The sequence below is a fragment of the Channa argus genome, chromosome 1, assembly GCF_033026475.1.
Source record: "Channa argus isolate prfri chromosome 1, Channa argus male v1.0, whole genome shotgun sequence".
Lineage (NCBI taxonomy): Eukaryota > Metazoa > Chordata > Actinopteri > Anabantiformes > Channidae > Channa > Channa argus.
In genome coordinates this window covers 47,518,152-47,534,988 of record NC_090197.1, presented here as the reverse complement: position 1 = coordinate 47,534,988, position 16,837 = coordinate 47,518,152, and the positions used below count along the sequence as shown (strand labels likewise).

Sequence of the window (16,837 nt, the reverse complement as noted above, 5' to 3'; positions counted from 1 at the left end):
CAAAACCGCCAATCAGAGAACAGAGGAGGCGGTCCTTTGGGCATGACGGGAGAGAAGGCGGACACTTAGAACGGATTCGTCAATGCCCCGAGTTTCGCATTAAAGGCAGGTAACGCCTTCTTCCAGTTTATCGATTTTTTTTAATATTATTTCTAATTTTAATGTACATGTACAATGTATGTATTTTTTCCATTCAGAGTTAAGATTTGCTCTTTCAGTTTCTCCCTGCTAAATACAACATGTCCTATTGAAATAGAACATTTCAGGTAGTTTTGCTGGATTTTTGGGAAGAATTCTTGTTATTATATCTTGTTTCATTATTCTCCCAGGTAGATCTTAAGTGACCAACTGGTTAATTAAAAATAATGCTGAAGACGTTAAAATTTTCTGACATTTTATACACTGAAAAATCAATTATTAAAAAAACAATGTGCTGACAATACTATTGGTTTAATGATGGGAAAATTAAAATTTCAGTAGTGGGGTAAAAATTACCACATTTTTTTCTACATTGTGTACAAGTAAAAGTAACTAAAACTAAAGTAAACTACAAGTATTTCAAATATATACTTCAGTGCAGTACTCGAGTAAATGTGCTTCTGGTAACAGTGGTACACTCCAGACTCCATAAAATACAGCAATGAATTCACAAAGACATTTCTGATAAGTGAAAATATTTTTAAGAAGTAAAAATTCCACATTGTTTAGGTTTTTGGTAAGTGTGACCTCTAATGTAGGGAAAAAAGGTATTTACTTTTGTAAACTAACCAGCAGCTTCGAAGCAATAAATGAAAACAAGTGGGAGACCGCAGAGTTGAGCTGAGTTCGGCTGACCTAACAGCCTCAAACCTGACTTTATTCAGTCTGAACACCTAAGTTCCTACATATTAGTTACAACCACAGAAAATCTTAAATTATTGGAACAATATAGTCCTATGTATTTTGTCAGACTACAGATCATAAACACTGAACCTTTACAGCCTCGAAATTATAAAATACCTGTGGATCCGTCTCATGCTCTTAGTGCTGTGATTAACAACAGCGCTCATTTATTAAACCTGTTTGGAGGCTTAGAAAACTCAGGAATAAATAAAACCTTCTTGGACTTACAGTAAGATTCAAGTTCTGTAAGAGACATACAAACCTCTCAGTACCCATTCAATAAAATTATTGCACAACGTCTAAATCAGCAATAAGTTAACAGCAGACTAAGTGGGATTCATCTGTTGAAGTTGTTCACAAGTTTGCCTTATTTACATAATATTTACAAAAAGCATGCCTTTTTTCACAAGTTTAAGGGATCCTGGTATACTGTACAGCAAAATTCTGCATGTTCAATTTCGGATACAGGGTTGAAAAGAAACATGATTTTTGTTACTGTGCTTCACTAAACAATTGGCCCTAAAGTAGCTCAGCATGTGCAGTCATCCACTCTGTGTGTGGACATGGATGGATTATGAGGGAACGGGTCCCTGGGCACTCACTCTTCTTTACCTCTCCCATACAAGTCCCCTAAAATGATGCATCAAATATAGTTGTGGTAGTTTGTGGTTGTTATGCATGTCTTTTTAATTTTGTATTTATCTAAGCTCTGTAATGTTCAAACTAGAAATATTAACAGTAAAGTCATATAGAGTTCTTCATCTAGGAGGTTCTGGATCTTTGGGGTCCCCTCAGGCTCACTCAGTAATCCATCCATGCCATAGGCTTTTCATCTTCCAGTTTTCAGGAAGCATGTTTATTCACATATCCAACGCAAATATCTACACTAAATATTAGCACTAGACTACAAAAAGAAAATAATAAAACAATTAAACCAACATAAACTAATATTTATATATTTAAACAATAATAAAAATGTTGAACATGAACAGGCATGACACTGAATTAAAAGTATGACAAAAATGAAATTGATACATACAATGAATTTGGAGGTAACATGAGCCTAGTTTCCCTGGTTCTACTTTGACATACTGGTCTTCAGGGTAAACAGCAGTGCATGTGTCTAATTTTACTTTCAGTTTGAAAAGGATAAACAGGACTGCTTCAAACCTTAATTTTTGTTTGAAATGCAGACTCAACTGTAATATTGAGCACAGCAGACCTTAAGCAACATCAGCAAGGTTCCTGTTTTGGACAAAAATTATACAACTGCAATGGATGCTCAAACCTTGGTAGAAGATTGGGTCTTCTTTGAGTGTGTCCAGTACAGCCAATAAAGTCTTCACAACCCATGCTTTTCTGCTCTTTATAACTCTTATATCCTACTGATTTACACTGATAATTAACATATATTAACATATATTAAGAGAAGCCATAATTTATTTATTATACTTGTGAAAACCCAACATTTACACATGTAGATCACTATGGAGAAATTATTTTACTGCAGCTGACCTTCAATCACCCCAATCTCAGGATGTTAGTCTGACTAAAGTGAACTGACACAGTCAGTTTATACATTTTTTCCAAATTTTTGACTTTGACTGATTGTCATGTGTTAACCTCTTTGCAGATTGAATGTGTTCATGTGTCATTTTCATGGCATCAGAATTTGACGCTTCTTATATATAGATTTGGTGACAAAGCTGAAAATGGGGCTAAGAGAAGTAACACAAACATCAGGAGTCCTCTGGGAAACATTAATGTATATGGAAATATTGCCTTTATGTACCATGGTACTATGACATACACAAAAGTGCTGGCTGAAAACTCAGGCATTATGCTGGAAATGGGGGAATGTCCCATGTCCAAAATCTGCCAGAGAGACTCTTCCCCTCTTTCTTGCTGTTTGACCAAACTGTGGAGGGGCACCTCTGTCCTTAGGCCTTGTTGTTCATGAAGTGTTAAAATCATACCCTCCTTCAGTTTACATGACAATTAAAACCCATCATTAGTGGAAATCCACATAGAAAGCAAGAGGTGAAATGCTAATGCCATAAAATCCACACCAATTCCTCTCAGTGGCTCTGTCTGTCTGTTAGCAGTTCCTGCTCCTGTTAGAGTTTTAAGGACATAATGTTTTCTCCAGATGCACAGCAGAAACTGATGATGCAAAGTAGCGTTTGTGGGCTCAGCAGGAAGAAATCAGCAATGTCTTTCTATAAGGATTTGTTATGTATTTACCCTAACCGCTACAAATGGCGGGGCCCAGTAATACTAGCAATCTCAAGGTGACACCAGGAACTTGATCCATGTTTGAACATTTTGCAACAACCACTGTAAGTAGCAGGAGATTTGTGTGATTTTAAACAGCTGGGTTTGGAGATATGGGAATAAAAAATGCTGGGATGTCTGTGATGCATGTCACAGAGTCAAATTTTATATAATGGAAGTGTAAGTGATGGACATCACCAATGCGCCTACAGTAGAAAGGCTTATGTGAATTGGCTGTTAGAATCTTTCAGTGTCTAGTCTGTCAGCTTGTTGAGCTGCAAATGGATGTTGGGATAATGGGATTTCTATTAGATGATCAGTCGGTAGACACTGACTGTCCCTTAAATTTTTCTTTCCATCTTCTGTATCTCCTTTAAAGGTATATTTCTGCCTCATTCCGCTTTCCTCTGTGTTTATCTCTCCTCCACTTGTATGTCTGTCACGGTCCCTGTCCTCTTCTTGGGTCAGAGAGGTCATCTCGCTCAGCAGCAGGCTCTTCTTGTGGTCTGCAGCTCTTTATAGGTGAGATGAGGTGGAGAAACACAGCTTCAGGGTGTATGGGTTGGACCCATCTGAAACCACACAGAGCCACACTGAAGCTAAGTACAGCTGGAACAAGTATGAATAAACACCTAGATGAGATATTCATTTTACCTCCTCATACATGCTTGCCCCATTTTATGATAAGGAAAGCAATCTAACTTTATAGTATACTATTTTGCATTTGTGCTAACCTTTCTATTCTAAATTTATAATAACTTATATATTGGCTCTATTATATTTCGTCGTTTCTATTTGTTCAAATCATGTTTATCCATTTAAGATTAACTATTACAATTAGTTACAGTAGTTAGTGTAATCCTGTTTGTAGTATTACATGTTATGATCAAGTCAAATGTTTACATACTCTCCTCATGCAAATGACTGGCATGGCAAAATTGGGCTTATAATTATTTCTTTAAACCCAAAAGTTAGTACACAGGGATGAAATCATTTGGGGTTTTCTGACATAAAACAAAGATGTACAATGTGATCAAGACTGACTACATCTCGTGGCTTTCCTGTGCCAACATAAACAGGGTGTGTTTGATTACATCATTGGATTGACAAACACTAACCGCTTTGAGGAAGAGGGCATTTCTAAACAACTGCACTAGTTCATATAGTCAGGAACATCCCAAGAACCACCATGACACCAAGCAGTAACCATGAACTGGTTACTGCTGCCATCTAAGAAACGTGAGAGTGTTGACTTTCGAAACCCCTTCTCAAAATGTTAAAAGGTTTTAGTTTATCTTATAGATAATGAAAAAGCTGGTTGTGGAACTGACAGAACAAGCCTTTGGAATGACATTGTCAAAGTCCTGACCTCAGTCCCATGCATAATAAGTGGGCCATGTTTAAAATCATATAACCAATGCCATAAAACCAACAAATTTATTTGAACTTTTCCAATTCTGCCAAGAAGGGTTGGTAAAGATCCAAACAGAATTCTGTCAAAAGCTAGCTGATGGCTACCAAAATGGAATGCTAGTGTCTGCTGCAGTGTAAAAGGGACATTTAACCAAATGTTAGGTGTGCTAAGCATGAGGTATCCCCTCGCCCTTCCTGTCTGCTCTCAACTTGATCTTGTGAAAAAACTAAAGAAATAATTTGAAGGCCAATGTTTTAAATATTGACCTTTAAATTACAATGAACATATTTGTTGATACATAAATTTATGTAAAATATTAATAGTTATATAATTATCTGATTTTCTACAGCCTCAAATATAAAACACTCAAACACTCTTTTCAAATGCTCTTGAATAAATACCACTCTACTTAGTATATTGAGCTATTAGTACTACTAGAGATAAAGCTAGTCACCCAGTATCTGTTTAGATAACTGTATCCATGCATTTATCTTTTGTACATATACTGCTTGTAATGTTGAGAACTTGCAAAGTGCAAAACAATTTTAAATTTACTGAAACAAGCATTATGGAAAGGAGATAAATAAGTGCTTAAAGTGCATATTAGTTATAATGTACATGCATTTTTACTTCATGTGTAAATACAGTATTATGCATGATATCTTAACAGAGTAGACATTAATTGCGTTTACATGGACTTAAGTAACCAGGTTACAGTCGACTTTCCCAGGAAAGCTGATTTCTTAAGTGTTTGTAAACAGAAAAGCTGGTTTCCGAAATTGAGGTGAAGGATTAGGAAAACCTGGCTTCCCCAGGTCTGTTAAAGTACGGCAAGTTCTCTGTCATGTATATGCATAACCAGTTATCTAATCAGGTTTGTCTAACTGCACATGTGCTTAACAAAAGGCTGCAGATAGGAACACACAGCTGAGTGAAAGAAGGAATGAAAGGAGAGATCATTAATGGGGCAATACCTCCTCATTTTTACATAAATGTACACAAAGTGCCACTAGAAGTTTAATTAGTCACTTTCCCCTCAGATTTTTAAAATACTGACAATTTCTGTGTTGGATAGATCAGCTTTGTGTGTCCCCTCTCTTTTCTCTCTTTCTCCCCCCTGCTTTTTCACTCTGCTGCGACACACACGCATACACACACACACAAACACACACACACACACACACAGAAAAGAAAAGCCAGAAAGCAGCGTTTGCATTTTCCATCAATATACAGTTAAAAACTGCCATACTTCCATACGTCCAACTGCATCCATTTGCAGATTTCCAGTAACCAGTTTTGTTGAGTGCATGTAAACATTTATCCCCCATTGCACACGAAAGCTGATTTCTCTGAGTACCCCAGTTACTTAATTTCATGTAAACAGTCATTTAACAAACATGTAACAGTGTTTACAGGACAGGAGGGTTTTTCAGACAGACTTACTGGGTATCCTGATCTGATAATGGTTGAGAACAGTAAGAACTTCCACAGCTTCTGTCTTGCTGTCAAACTCCAACAGACCAGAGATGGTCTTTGAGGAGGCTGAAAGAAAGATACACAATGTGAGATTAGAACAGTCACACATAACACAACAGTCACAACATAACACAAAACAGGGAAGAAAACTTAGAGAATGAAAAATATGTAATTTATGAACTTAAATCACTTTTATATCAATCAGTTTACACAAAGTAGTGAAAGAATCTATTGTTTCCCTGGCTGATTTATAAAATAATGAGGACAAGAAATTATGACTAATATATTTGAGTTTTACTTACGTTTGGCATCAAACATCTTGAATTTGACAAAGCCAGGCACATCATGCTCCTTACACAGCTGCCAAACCAGCAGATAATGTATGAGTAAAGCTGCGTTAGGTAAAATCCAAGTCCTCATATCATATGATCTGGACACAGACTAGTGTCCAGCTCTCCTCATTTAGTGTGTTTCCATGGAATTAAATAACCAGGTTACAGTCAGCTTTCTCTGGAAAGCAGATTTCTTATGTTGGTTTTATAAAATGGGGTAAGGAATGAGGGACTCATATTTCCCCAGGTAGATTTCTGTCCGAGAACGCTGATTTGTTTGCCATGTATACGCATAACCAGGTTTCTAATTAGTTTTCTCCAATTGCACATGTGCATAACAAAAGAGTGCAGACAGGAACACTCAGCTGAGCTAAATGCTGAATGAAAGAAAAGATCATTAACTGGGTCCATCTAAAGTAATAAATAATAAAACAATTTACATAAACTGCCTTGTAGAAGTCTAAAAAAAATTAAATTCAGACATCATAGAAGTCTAAATACCATCACTCTACCCCACACAGTTTCTGAAATGTGGATCAGCTGTGTGTGCCTCGCCTTTTGTTTCTTTCCTCTGCCCATGTCACTGCTGCGACACCAACACAGACAAAAAGTCAGAAAGCAGCCTTTTCTGTCACTGTACAGTTACTGTGTGTCAGGCTTTCAAAATAGGTCAGAACTACTGTGAACAGAATTACTGTGCTGCTGCATGTACAAGCAAATTTCCAATAACCAGATTTCTTAAATTCAAACTTCACCAATTTATAACTTGCTTCCTATGGTTGTAGTTTGGGGAGTACGTGTAGATTAATGCTTTTAAAATGCACTGTTGTCCTTATATTAAAATATCTCTATACTTTTAGCTAAAACAAAACACCTCCAGATGACATCATTTAGAGTTTCATCAAGTGTTCAGATGATGTCACTTGTTAGTGTCCTGTAAGAGGACGAAGCCAAAGACTAGTTCCTCTGTAGTGTGAGCAGTATCTAAATTGTAAAACCACTCTCAATGATGTAATCTGGAGGAGTTTTCAGGTAGAAGCAGAGAGATATTTTGATATAGGGAGCATAAGACATGTGCTCCCAAAACTAGAGCCATTGAAAGTAAAGTGAAATTTCAATGCATGTAAACACTGTTCCCCAATTAGGACAAAAGCAGAAAGCTGATTTCTCAGAATATCCTGGTTAATTAAGCGCATGTAAACACAATCAATAAGCAGTTAAGAAAACATACACAAATACTGCACCCAACTATTGATTGGCAAATCAGCACCATACCCTTAGTAAATGGTCCTGGGATATACATGGAGGAACGTTGTAATAGTGTAACACTGCAGATGGAGGCTGGATTATGTTTTTGGAGGCCTGTCCAGCGCTGCTGAAGCGGTTGTTCCTGGTCATAGCAAAGTCCTTATAGCTGCTGCTACCATCCTCTAACTCAAACACCTGACTGGGGATCACTGCATGCTGCTTGGAAACACTGCACAAAACACAACAACACAGGTGTCTGTTGTATGTACCGTATACAGTATATTTATACTCAGGTCAATTCTGCTTTGCATGCCCAGTCTAGTTTGTCAGATACTAACACTAATTTTTTCTCTTGCATGTCAGATTACTGTGACGCATATAAGTTAGAGATATTTATTACTGATGTTATATTTGACTTTATGACATGTAGAGCCTGGTGAACTGTGTGAAATTCCAAAAATATTACAGTATTACAAGATACTGAATATGAAGATGTGTATTTGTGCTGGTCTACTTCTCACCAGACGTTGAGTCTCTTGCCAAACACTTTAATGCTGTTGAGGTGTGTTATCGCTCTGTCCACAGCATACTCATCTCCCATCTCAACCAAAGCTGTACCAGGGACACTCTTCATAAACTTCACCTACAACCACACATGTAAATGTAATATAGACCTTTTCTCATACAGCAGTAACACACTCATTGCTCATGATTCTTTAAAACAATATTCAAATCCCCACATGAAGATTGGAACAGGTTTTACTTCTGTAATCAGTTCACCATAGTAACAATTTTCTCAGTTCAACCCCTGCACTTTTTTTTAGCTGCCTCGCAGTACCCACATTATTGCGGGTGGAAAGGTGCAAAAGGTTGTATACTTTAAAAAATGAGTCTCTAAAATGATCATTCTTTAAAACATTATTGGGAGTAGAGATGGGTGAATTAGAGGCATTGGGGTTTTTACAACTAGCTCTTTGTTCTGGTCTGAATCAATTCTGATCTGAACCCATGGACCTTGGGTTTGTAAATATAACACTCCTGTAAGGTGATAAAGCAGCTGAGTATAGAGCAGCTGCTCTGCAGTGGAACTTAACTGAAATAGTAACCTGAAGTGAAACATATGTAGCAGGGATAATCTGCACTTGAAGTCCAGATTTAAGCACTCCTATACCTAGTATTTGTCGTATTTTTTGGTAAGATGTAATAATGACCTAAGTGATAATGCTGAGTGCTACTAAGGATGACCCCACCCCATTTGGACTGTTGCATCACTTGGAGGAGCCAGCTCTGAACATCTTAATTTGAAAAAAAAAATTGAAAGCCCATTTCCTGCTGTTCACTTCCTTGTACAAAACAAAAACAGCAACACCCTCCAAATGCCTACTTAAAGAATATGCCTACCTTCTCGATGTTGCCATAGAGGCAGAAGAGATTGAAGATACGGTTGCAGTTCATCTTGGATGGATGGAGGCCACTCACCATGGCGACAGAGCTAGGTGCGTGGCCAGAGTATGAGGAGGATGACTGGGGCAGAGGGTAGGACACCATGTCTGGAGTGTCCACTGAGCTGAGCTTGTACCTGCTGTTGCCGGGCAGAGGCAGCAGGGGGCAAGGTGGCCCTGAGGAGGCAGAGACAGCAGGAGCGGAAATTATGAGTTCAGTTTGAAAACTTTAACTGACCATTACACATGACTGAATGTCCGTGTGGATATCTGTGAATGTGTGTAGGACAGTTTCACCTCTGAGGTCATTTATCAGAGTGTGTGTGCTCATGATTCGGTGTGGTGATGCCTGAAAGGGAACAGCTGAAAGGAAAAGAAGAAGTGTGTGTGTGTGTGTGTGTGTGTGTGTGTCTGTCTGAGTGGCAGATATTACTCTCATTATGCTTAAATCTGAATACACTTGTGGGGACATGGCTTTTTTTCATATGGACAAGTTGATCTTTAACCATTAGATCATAAAATTTTACAGTGATTACTTGGTTTAAGACTAAGGTAAGTTTACGATTATGTTAGTGTGAGGGTTTGGCACAAAGTGGATAAGGTTAGAGTTAGGGTCAGCCTCCAATCTCTTGAAGTTCTGGAAATAATGTGTGTCTGTGTGTGTCTTACCATAGCCATTCTCACTGTAGGATGAAGGGTGTTCTCCTAAAATGGCCTGTCGCTGTCTTCCCTTCCCACGATCTGAAAAACACATCATTACATTGCAGTTTTCAAAGTATGTAGACTTTCCACAAATTTTCAATACTTCAGAAAACATCACAGCAGACAGAAACATGGATTAAATCCAGAAGGGCACAAAATATTCTGTATGAAACAGTCTCTTTACAACATCGGTCCTTCCAGGAATTCAATATATTGCAACTGTATCATTTAACATTCCACTTCATTTAATTTAATTCCACTAATCCCCATGAATTCTGCACAACTCTGCAATTTTGAGCAAATTTACCTACACTTTGTACTGTCCCTGAATGCCTCTCATGCAGCACATCAGAGATGCTGCTGAGATTTTGTTAAGCTATGTGGTGTTACTTTCTTAAAGTAAAGCCTGTGCATAAACACAAATGGGAGTTCTACTTTGGACAAGAAGACAAGAAAAATCTGATTTCTGGGCTACTTTATATATTTTGCAGGCATTGATATGCAGGACACTCACAGAACGTACAGTAGAGTTTGGATAACTGCAAAAGTTACTGGTAAAGACTATACAAGGTAATTCCCTGATGTTCTGCAAGCAGGTTTAAACTGTTTTGCACTGTTTACATTGTTGTGGAACATAAACAAAATTTATGGACTGATACATTTCTACCACAAAACACAACTGGGAAATGGCTTAAACATGCAGACAAGACAAATCACTGTGGTAGAGGCTGTTGCATCCAGCCTTGGTGATAAAACAATCAAAGCAAGTTAGATTTAAAAAAGCATGGTCAGGGGTAACTAGAGTATTAACTAGAGTAATAGTGGTGTGCCAGTGTGTGTATATGTGCGTGCATGGATGTGTTTGTTTTACTTAGAATACTCAGAACAGATAGGTTTATTCTCTCTGGAGATATTCTCTACCGTGCATTGCAAGTTTAGAGAAATCAGGCATTTTAGGCCACAACCATCCACAAAAGATCAGTGAAATCTTGGAGGGACTGTTAGATGGTCGTTAGTCTCAGACAAGTCTAAAATAAACATTTTGGGTTAGATGATAAAAACACAGTTTGCAAGTCCCTTTCCACTCACTTTTGTTTTTTTTTAATAAATGTGTGTAACCTGGGGGTTTGTTTACAGCTTGACTGACAGTCTGAATGACTGCTTGTTTTTGAAGATTGAACCTACAGTATCTTTAACGATCAGGATGTTTTCCCAGGTGTCAAAAAATACATTTGTTTCTTTTGTTACATACATAAAACTAGAAAAACCTAGACAAATAATAGTATAATCGCACAAAATCCAGATAAAGGTTGAATCATAACATAAGAAGGTAAACTTTGATGTTTTAGCAAAATATGATGACAGAGCTGTCCACCATTACTTGGAAATGAACCAATTCTATAGACAACACATGTAAATATCTTAACTACAATTCAAACATTGAGTAGACTTTGCCAGAGGTTTGAGTGCACAGTCAAAAGTGCACTAGCAAAGGTACAGGGGGCCTTAGCAGTTCAGATGTTGATCTCCTTGTCCCTTTGCAACATGCAAAAATACACAAATAATAAAGGCGACAACTAAAATTCTATACCGGACAGACTTGGCCTTGTTTAATAACTCATAATGTACGTGGTAGATCATGAAAGAGATTTCTGCCTCAGTTCTGACATCAGTTACTGAGGTTAAAATGCCAAAACTATTTTAATCTCAAAATGCATTAATTTCTCCAAAACATCATGAGTAATGAATGTAAAGAACAATAAAACTTCATTGCATTGCAAGTGACCGAATAAGAAAAAAGCAGTTTAAAGTGGTTTTATTTAGAGGAGCAGGTGTAATGATACAGTGGAATTTATATAAACAGAGGTATTAAAGAGACAGTACCTGTGAGGCATCAAGCTTTTCTTTTTTCTCCCACAGCACGAAAGAACATCAACCTGCATTACATTACCATCATAATAACAAAACATCACCATCATCACTGTGGCTTTCAAACACAATTACACGCTGGGCAATATTTTCATGGTGCAAGCGCAACGACAAGCACAGAGCAGTAAGGTCTTCAGAGCATGGACTTTGTGAGTGTCTCCCACAGTTTAGTTGTTTAGGTCAGGTATGTGTAAACAGGTGACTTCAGATCAATGGTTGAAATGATTAATAAACTCCCAGCCAGGTTGATCATTGCTCTCATTGCTCTGAAACAAATGATGATCCTAATCATGATGAGAATTGTTTTATAGATCTTATGAAGACACTTATCCAGGAATCATATTGTTGGGTGGATGGTTCAGAGCAGCACAATCTGAACACATGGGGCCACGAATTTGCAGCCAAAGGCAGAGAGTATGGGTTTAATAAATACTGAATAATTTAATAAATAAATAAATAAATAACAATACTAGAACACTATTTGTTTTAATTCTTCTGCACCTCACATCTTATTATGTGTTTTAGTTATTAACAAAATAAATCTGATTTGTTTTATATGTTTATCCTGAATTATTTTGCATAGTGTCCATTAGCAACAAGAAAATCCTTCCCCTTCTACCTGAAAGGCTACAGAAAGAGGTGAAAGGAGGAAACCACCTCCTAATTTTTGGTTTGAACTTATTTAGTTTTCAATTTTCTAGAAATGGCTTCTCATAAAAAGTGTGGCCACATATTTTTAACGGAGCAGAGAGACACTTCTTGGAGGCTTCTAAGAAGTGCCACAGCCAATCCACTGATATCACAAGCATTGCCAAGAGTGGGAGCGTTCACCTCCAGCATCTCCATTACAGCTATATGCGACACAGTCAGTCCCTGTGCAATTGTGGGTTATTTAAAGGGTTTATTCTTGTGTACACCTGGGGTGATGTCAGAGTCTCCATCATACCAGCTCTTATAAAGAAGTTATGCTTGAAATATTACTCCACATTTATTATGTTTGTTGATAAAATCAGCAGACTGTCTATAAAGCATAACTGTTCCCAAAAAAAAAAAAAAAAAACTGAGTTTGGAAACAAAGTTTCTTCAAAATATCAACAGTTTGCTTTGTGCTGCCTTCTTTATTAAACCCTCACAGTGCACTCTCTGCTGGAAACCAAAATACCACACAGATGCACAATGCAGCTCTCTCAAGGACAGGAAATTACAGCTAGAGTGCTGGCTGTGCTTGTTGTTCCACTGCCATGAAAATACAGCCCAGTGAGCCATCCAAACAGAGTGAAAGGACAGCATACTCAAGGATATGTATAACATACAAGATATGCACTATATTAGAGGCACACTGAAATGACACCAACTTTTATATTAGCAACTGAGTTAACCCCCCATATCACTACTAGACCTCAAGAGTGCATGCATACACCCATTTGAAAGAAGAGATACAGCAACAGGGAAAAGTCAGAAGTCCTAGAGACAATCCAGGCAGAAGGATGGCCATCTGGACTGACACCACAGATCCCTTTCTTTATGTAATGTGACTATTTCATCATCTATGAAATTGAAGTGGCAAAATGAGACAAAACTGCTGTTAAATGCTACACAATGTAGTTACACTGAGATGACAATTAAATAGACAAAAGGCTTCATTTGGTTGACAACAGCAGGGTATAATATGAAGTTCAGTTCTCCATCGTGCCATATTTAGGCACAGATTACTAGAACACACTGTTTGGGGTAAATGGATAGCAACTACTCTAGTCAACTACAGTATGGGTTTATTAATTTTTTTTTTTTTAATTTGTAAAACCAGGTCAACATTTAGATCCATTCTAACGCTGCAGACTCCAGCTGATCTTTTAGTGCATTGCTTTCAACATGGGAAACAACACTCAGAGTAGAACCGTATGTTCAGAGTGGGATATCTAAGCAGGTTCTAAAGAAGATTTTAGATTTTTAACTTTATACTATGAAATGTTTTTCCTGTCTGAATATGGAGATCTTCAACTCCAAGTGACTTCACAATTTCTATTAGATACAGTCTGACACAAATAACTTAAGGACTGTGTGAATGCATTTGTCATGCTGGCAGAGCCGCAACTTTGTGGGAGAGCAAAGGCAAATGCTTACCACTACATTATACTACATTAGGAGGAACAACAGAACGATAGTAAGAAAGTAAGAGATAAACACCAGCTATATATTCTACTTACCTACTTAGTATGTTGGTAAAGGCAGACACTCAGACCATATTATTATCTAATGTTGATTTCTAAGCACAAACATTCACTGCCTTTTAGCCAGTTATCTGGTTAAATAATGACTGACTCTTGTCTAAACTGTCTAAATTTTTGTTGCATCTGGACTGCTGAAATTTACACACAGCTAACACAGCAGGGATAGCTTGACAAATTAGTAAAATCATCTAAGATGGCTACGATCTAATTGTAGCTGACCTTTTCTGATTAACACTGGTAATTTGCTCTTTAATAATTCAAAATTTCTCATGGCAGATAATCTAGCTAGAAAATATAGCTGGTGTTTTCAGTATGAGCTATGGACACTATTTAGGCCTGAACACCACTGGTGTCTCACGCCAGTTCCTAAATACTCATAGTTCACTCACTAAAACAAGCTAGATAACTTAGATTACAACATCCCTGTTTAGGACTGTGAACTCCCAAAACAAACCAGAGCAAGCACCGAAACAAACCAGAGCAAATTACTGCAGCTGAGAATGAACACTCACTTAATAGATTAAATCATTTTTAAAACACTTCTGGACACTAAAGGTTGTCTACTATCTTTTTATATAGTTACATATAGTAGTTCTCCACAACACCAGGATAAAAATGCTATGGTAAAAATAGGTAGTTTCTTCTCTTTAAGGCTAAATCAAACTGTAGATGTCTATGGTAAAACTCCCTTTAAACCACTTGAATGAAACATAAAATTCTCCAAACTGTCTGGTTTGGAGAAGATATACCAAATACCATGTGTCTGACAAAAATTTCAAAAGAAATAATTAAGAATTTGGCCCCGTCATTGTCTTTGCAATGTGCCTCAATTGAAAGCATTTAACATTTTAAAACAGAATTTATTTTTGAAACTTAACCAGAGTTGGAACCAGTTCACAAAGCTATAGTATCAATCATTTGATGAGTCATTTAGACTCAAAGCCGCCTAAGGCCTCTCTGTCTCTCTCGTGCGGGCTCTCTCAAAAGCTAAATAAATACAGTGTTTGCAGTTGCATGGAGGAAGAGTGTAAGAATTACAGAATAAATTACATTGTTATACCAGAAGTAGTTGTTATGCATCCTGCTTTGGATTTGTGCTGGTTAGAAACCCAGACTGAGCATTATCCCTGTCTTTGGACTCAGCGCTAGAAACAGGGCTTTAGCTGCTAAACACCAGATTTCTTAAAAAAATTGAGCTGTAGGTGTCAAAGATACTTTGATACCAAAGATGAATTATATTAAAATTGTTAATTCAATCAATTCAGGAAGTTACATTAACAATGAACTGACTCCAACATTATTCTCATTACTGAAAACAATTACATACAGTATAAAGAATGTAGTATTATAGTAGTTTACTGTACTTTGGACTGTGCATAGATAACATAAATTGTCACTGGTCACAGAAGAACTGGTGGTCTTGTTTTTAACAAAGTACTGATACACTCCTGATACACCAAAAAAAAGTATGTGAAAGCATCATCTATGCACATGCCTGAATGTACAGCTACTGCAATCAGGGGATTCAGATTAGGGGTGTCACGATATACTGGCTTTAAAACGTGCCCTTTATTTATTCTGTAGAACTAGTTTGAATACTTTAATAAAGACAACAAAGTGAGCTTGTATTTTCAGTGTCTCTACTCGTCATGAGAACTAAACTGTGAATCAAAGTAAATGTAAAGTCATGGCAATAATCCACAGCATGAATGGACAACTAGCCTTCCTTCATCTACCTAGTAAAAAGATCAAAGTTAGAAACAACAAAGATACAACTTGGAATGTTGGTTTTACAGATTCTATTACTTACTGGGAATTAATATGTTTTATGTCTGAGATATGTCCTTCTTAACATAACACATTTTCGAGTCCCTTGCCCTAACCCCAACCTAAATTCAACCCATCTTGAAGACATTTGAACCGGATTTTATGAACCATCTATTTTATCTTCTGTATCTTTACATAGCAATCCTTCTGCATTATGTTCTATAGAAAAACGGATATTGTGACAGCCTTATTCTGAGTGAAGTGACAAAGTGACAGAGATTGAGTCAGATTTTTATACTGTGACTCAAATAGTTGCACCACTAATTATAAACATTATGTCTGGTCTATACAGTTTTTGTTAACTTGAAAGAACTTTTAATCATAATTTGCAGTGAAATCTGAACAAAAGCCCAGTATAGGACCTACAGGGAATTTTCATCTATTGGGGAAATAAAAGCACTGTGTGGACCAGACATAAGCCCATGCGTTACTACTGCTTTAGACAGAGGAGGAAATTAAAAACACATGGTGGAGAAAACATAAAGAAGGAAGTGCTATTGGTGTCCTGCTGACAGAGGTGGGGTTGAGGCATCCTGGGCATGTTGAAGCAGCAGCTGCATGGTGGTCAGCAGGAGTAAGATCCATCTCTTTTTCTCCCTCTCTCTTTTTGCTGGGTTGAAGAAGGTGAAGATGGAAGAAAGCTGCTGTGCATGGTCAGCCTGACGTCCATCCCTCTTTCTCTGTTCTCTCTCCCTTAATGTTTCTCTCTCCCCGTGGTAAGCGGAGGTGCAGGCTTGTGAGAGGCCGGTGATTAGCTGGTGTGAGAGTGTTTAGATTGGAGATGGAGCAACAGGAGGCAGAGGAGTCTTGGTGTGATGGAGGTCTATGATCCAAACGCTTTATGACTACATCGTAATCCACAGCTGGAAACTGACCCATAAAGACTGAAGATGTGGACTCAAAAACCATTTTTATCTAGTGGTGTAACATGAATCAAGGTAGACTGCAGTGGAGGGAAATTTACACTACAGAAAATTCTCAGTGAAACCAGAGTCCTACCTTCAATGTTATAGGACCTCCTGTACTGTAAAACAGTCCAGTAGTCTTTAACTTGTGTTAGTACAGAACCAATAGAAGCAA

The 16,837-nt window shown here is 37.5% G+C and overlaps 1 protein-coding gene across 2 annotated transcripts in view; it reads right to left on the bottom strand.

Annotated features, from left to right (window-relative positions):
* Positions 1-811: 811 nt before the first annotated feature.
* Positions 812-16,837, bottom strand: part of LOC137140002 (heterogeneous nuclear ribonucleoprotein L-like) — a 53,405-nt gene continuing 37,379 nt past the window's right edge. The window contains exons 8-14 of one of the 2 annotated variants that reach the window (XM_067528007.1): positions 9,738-9,809; positions 9,028-9,245; positions 8,148-8,269; positions 7,654-7,855; positions 6,349-6,406; positions 6,014-6,112; positions 812-3,728 (exon numbers count right to left, since the gene is read on the bottom strand). In XM_067528007.1, the coding sequence (XP_067384108.1) occupies positions 3,673-3,728; positions 6,014-6,112; positions 6,349-6,406; positions 7,654-7,855; positions 8,148-8,269; positions 9,028-9,245; positions 9,738-9,809 (827 nt within the window). In that variant the 3' untranslated portion in view covers positions 812-3,672. The remainder of the gene's footprint in view (positions 3,729-6,013; positions 6,113-6,348; positions 6,407-7,653; positions 7,856-8,147; positions 8,270-9,027; positions 9,246-9,737; positions 9,810-16,837) is intronic. The other variant, XM_067528014.1, reaches the window with a different exon arrangement.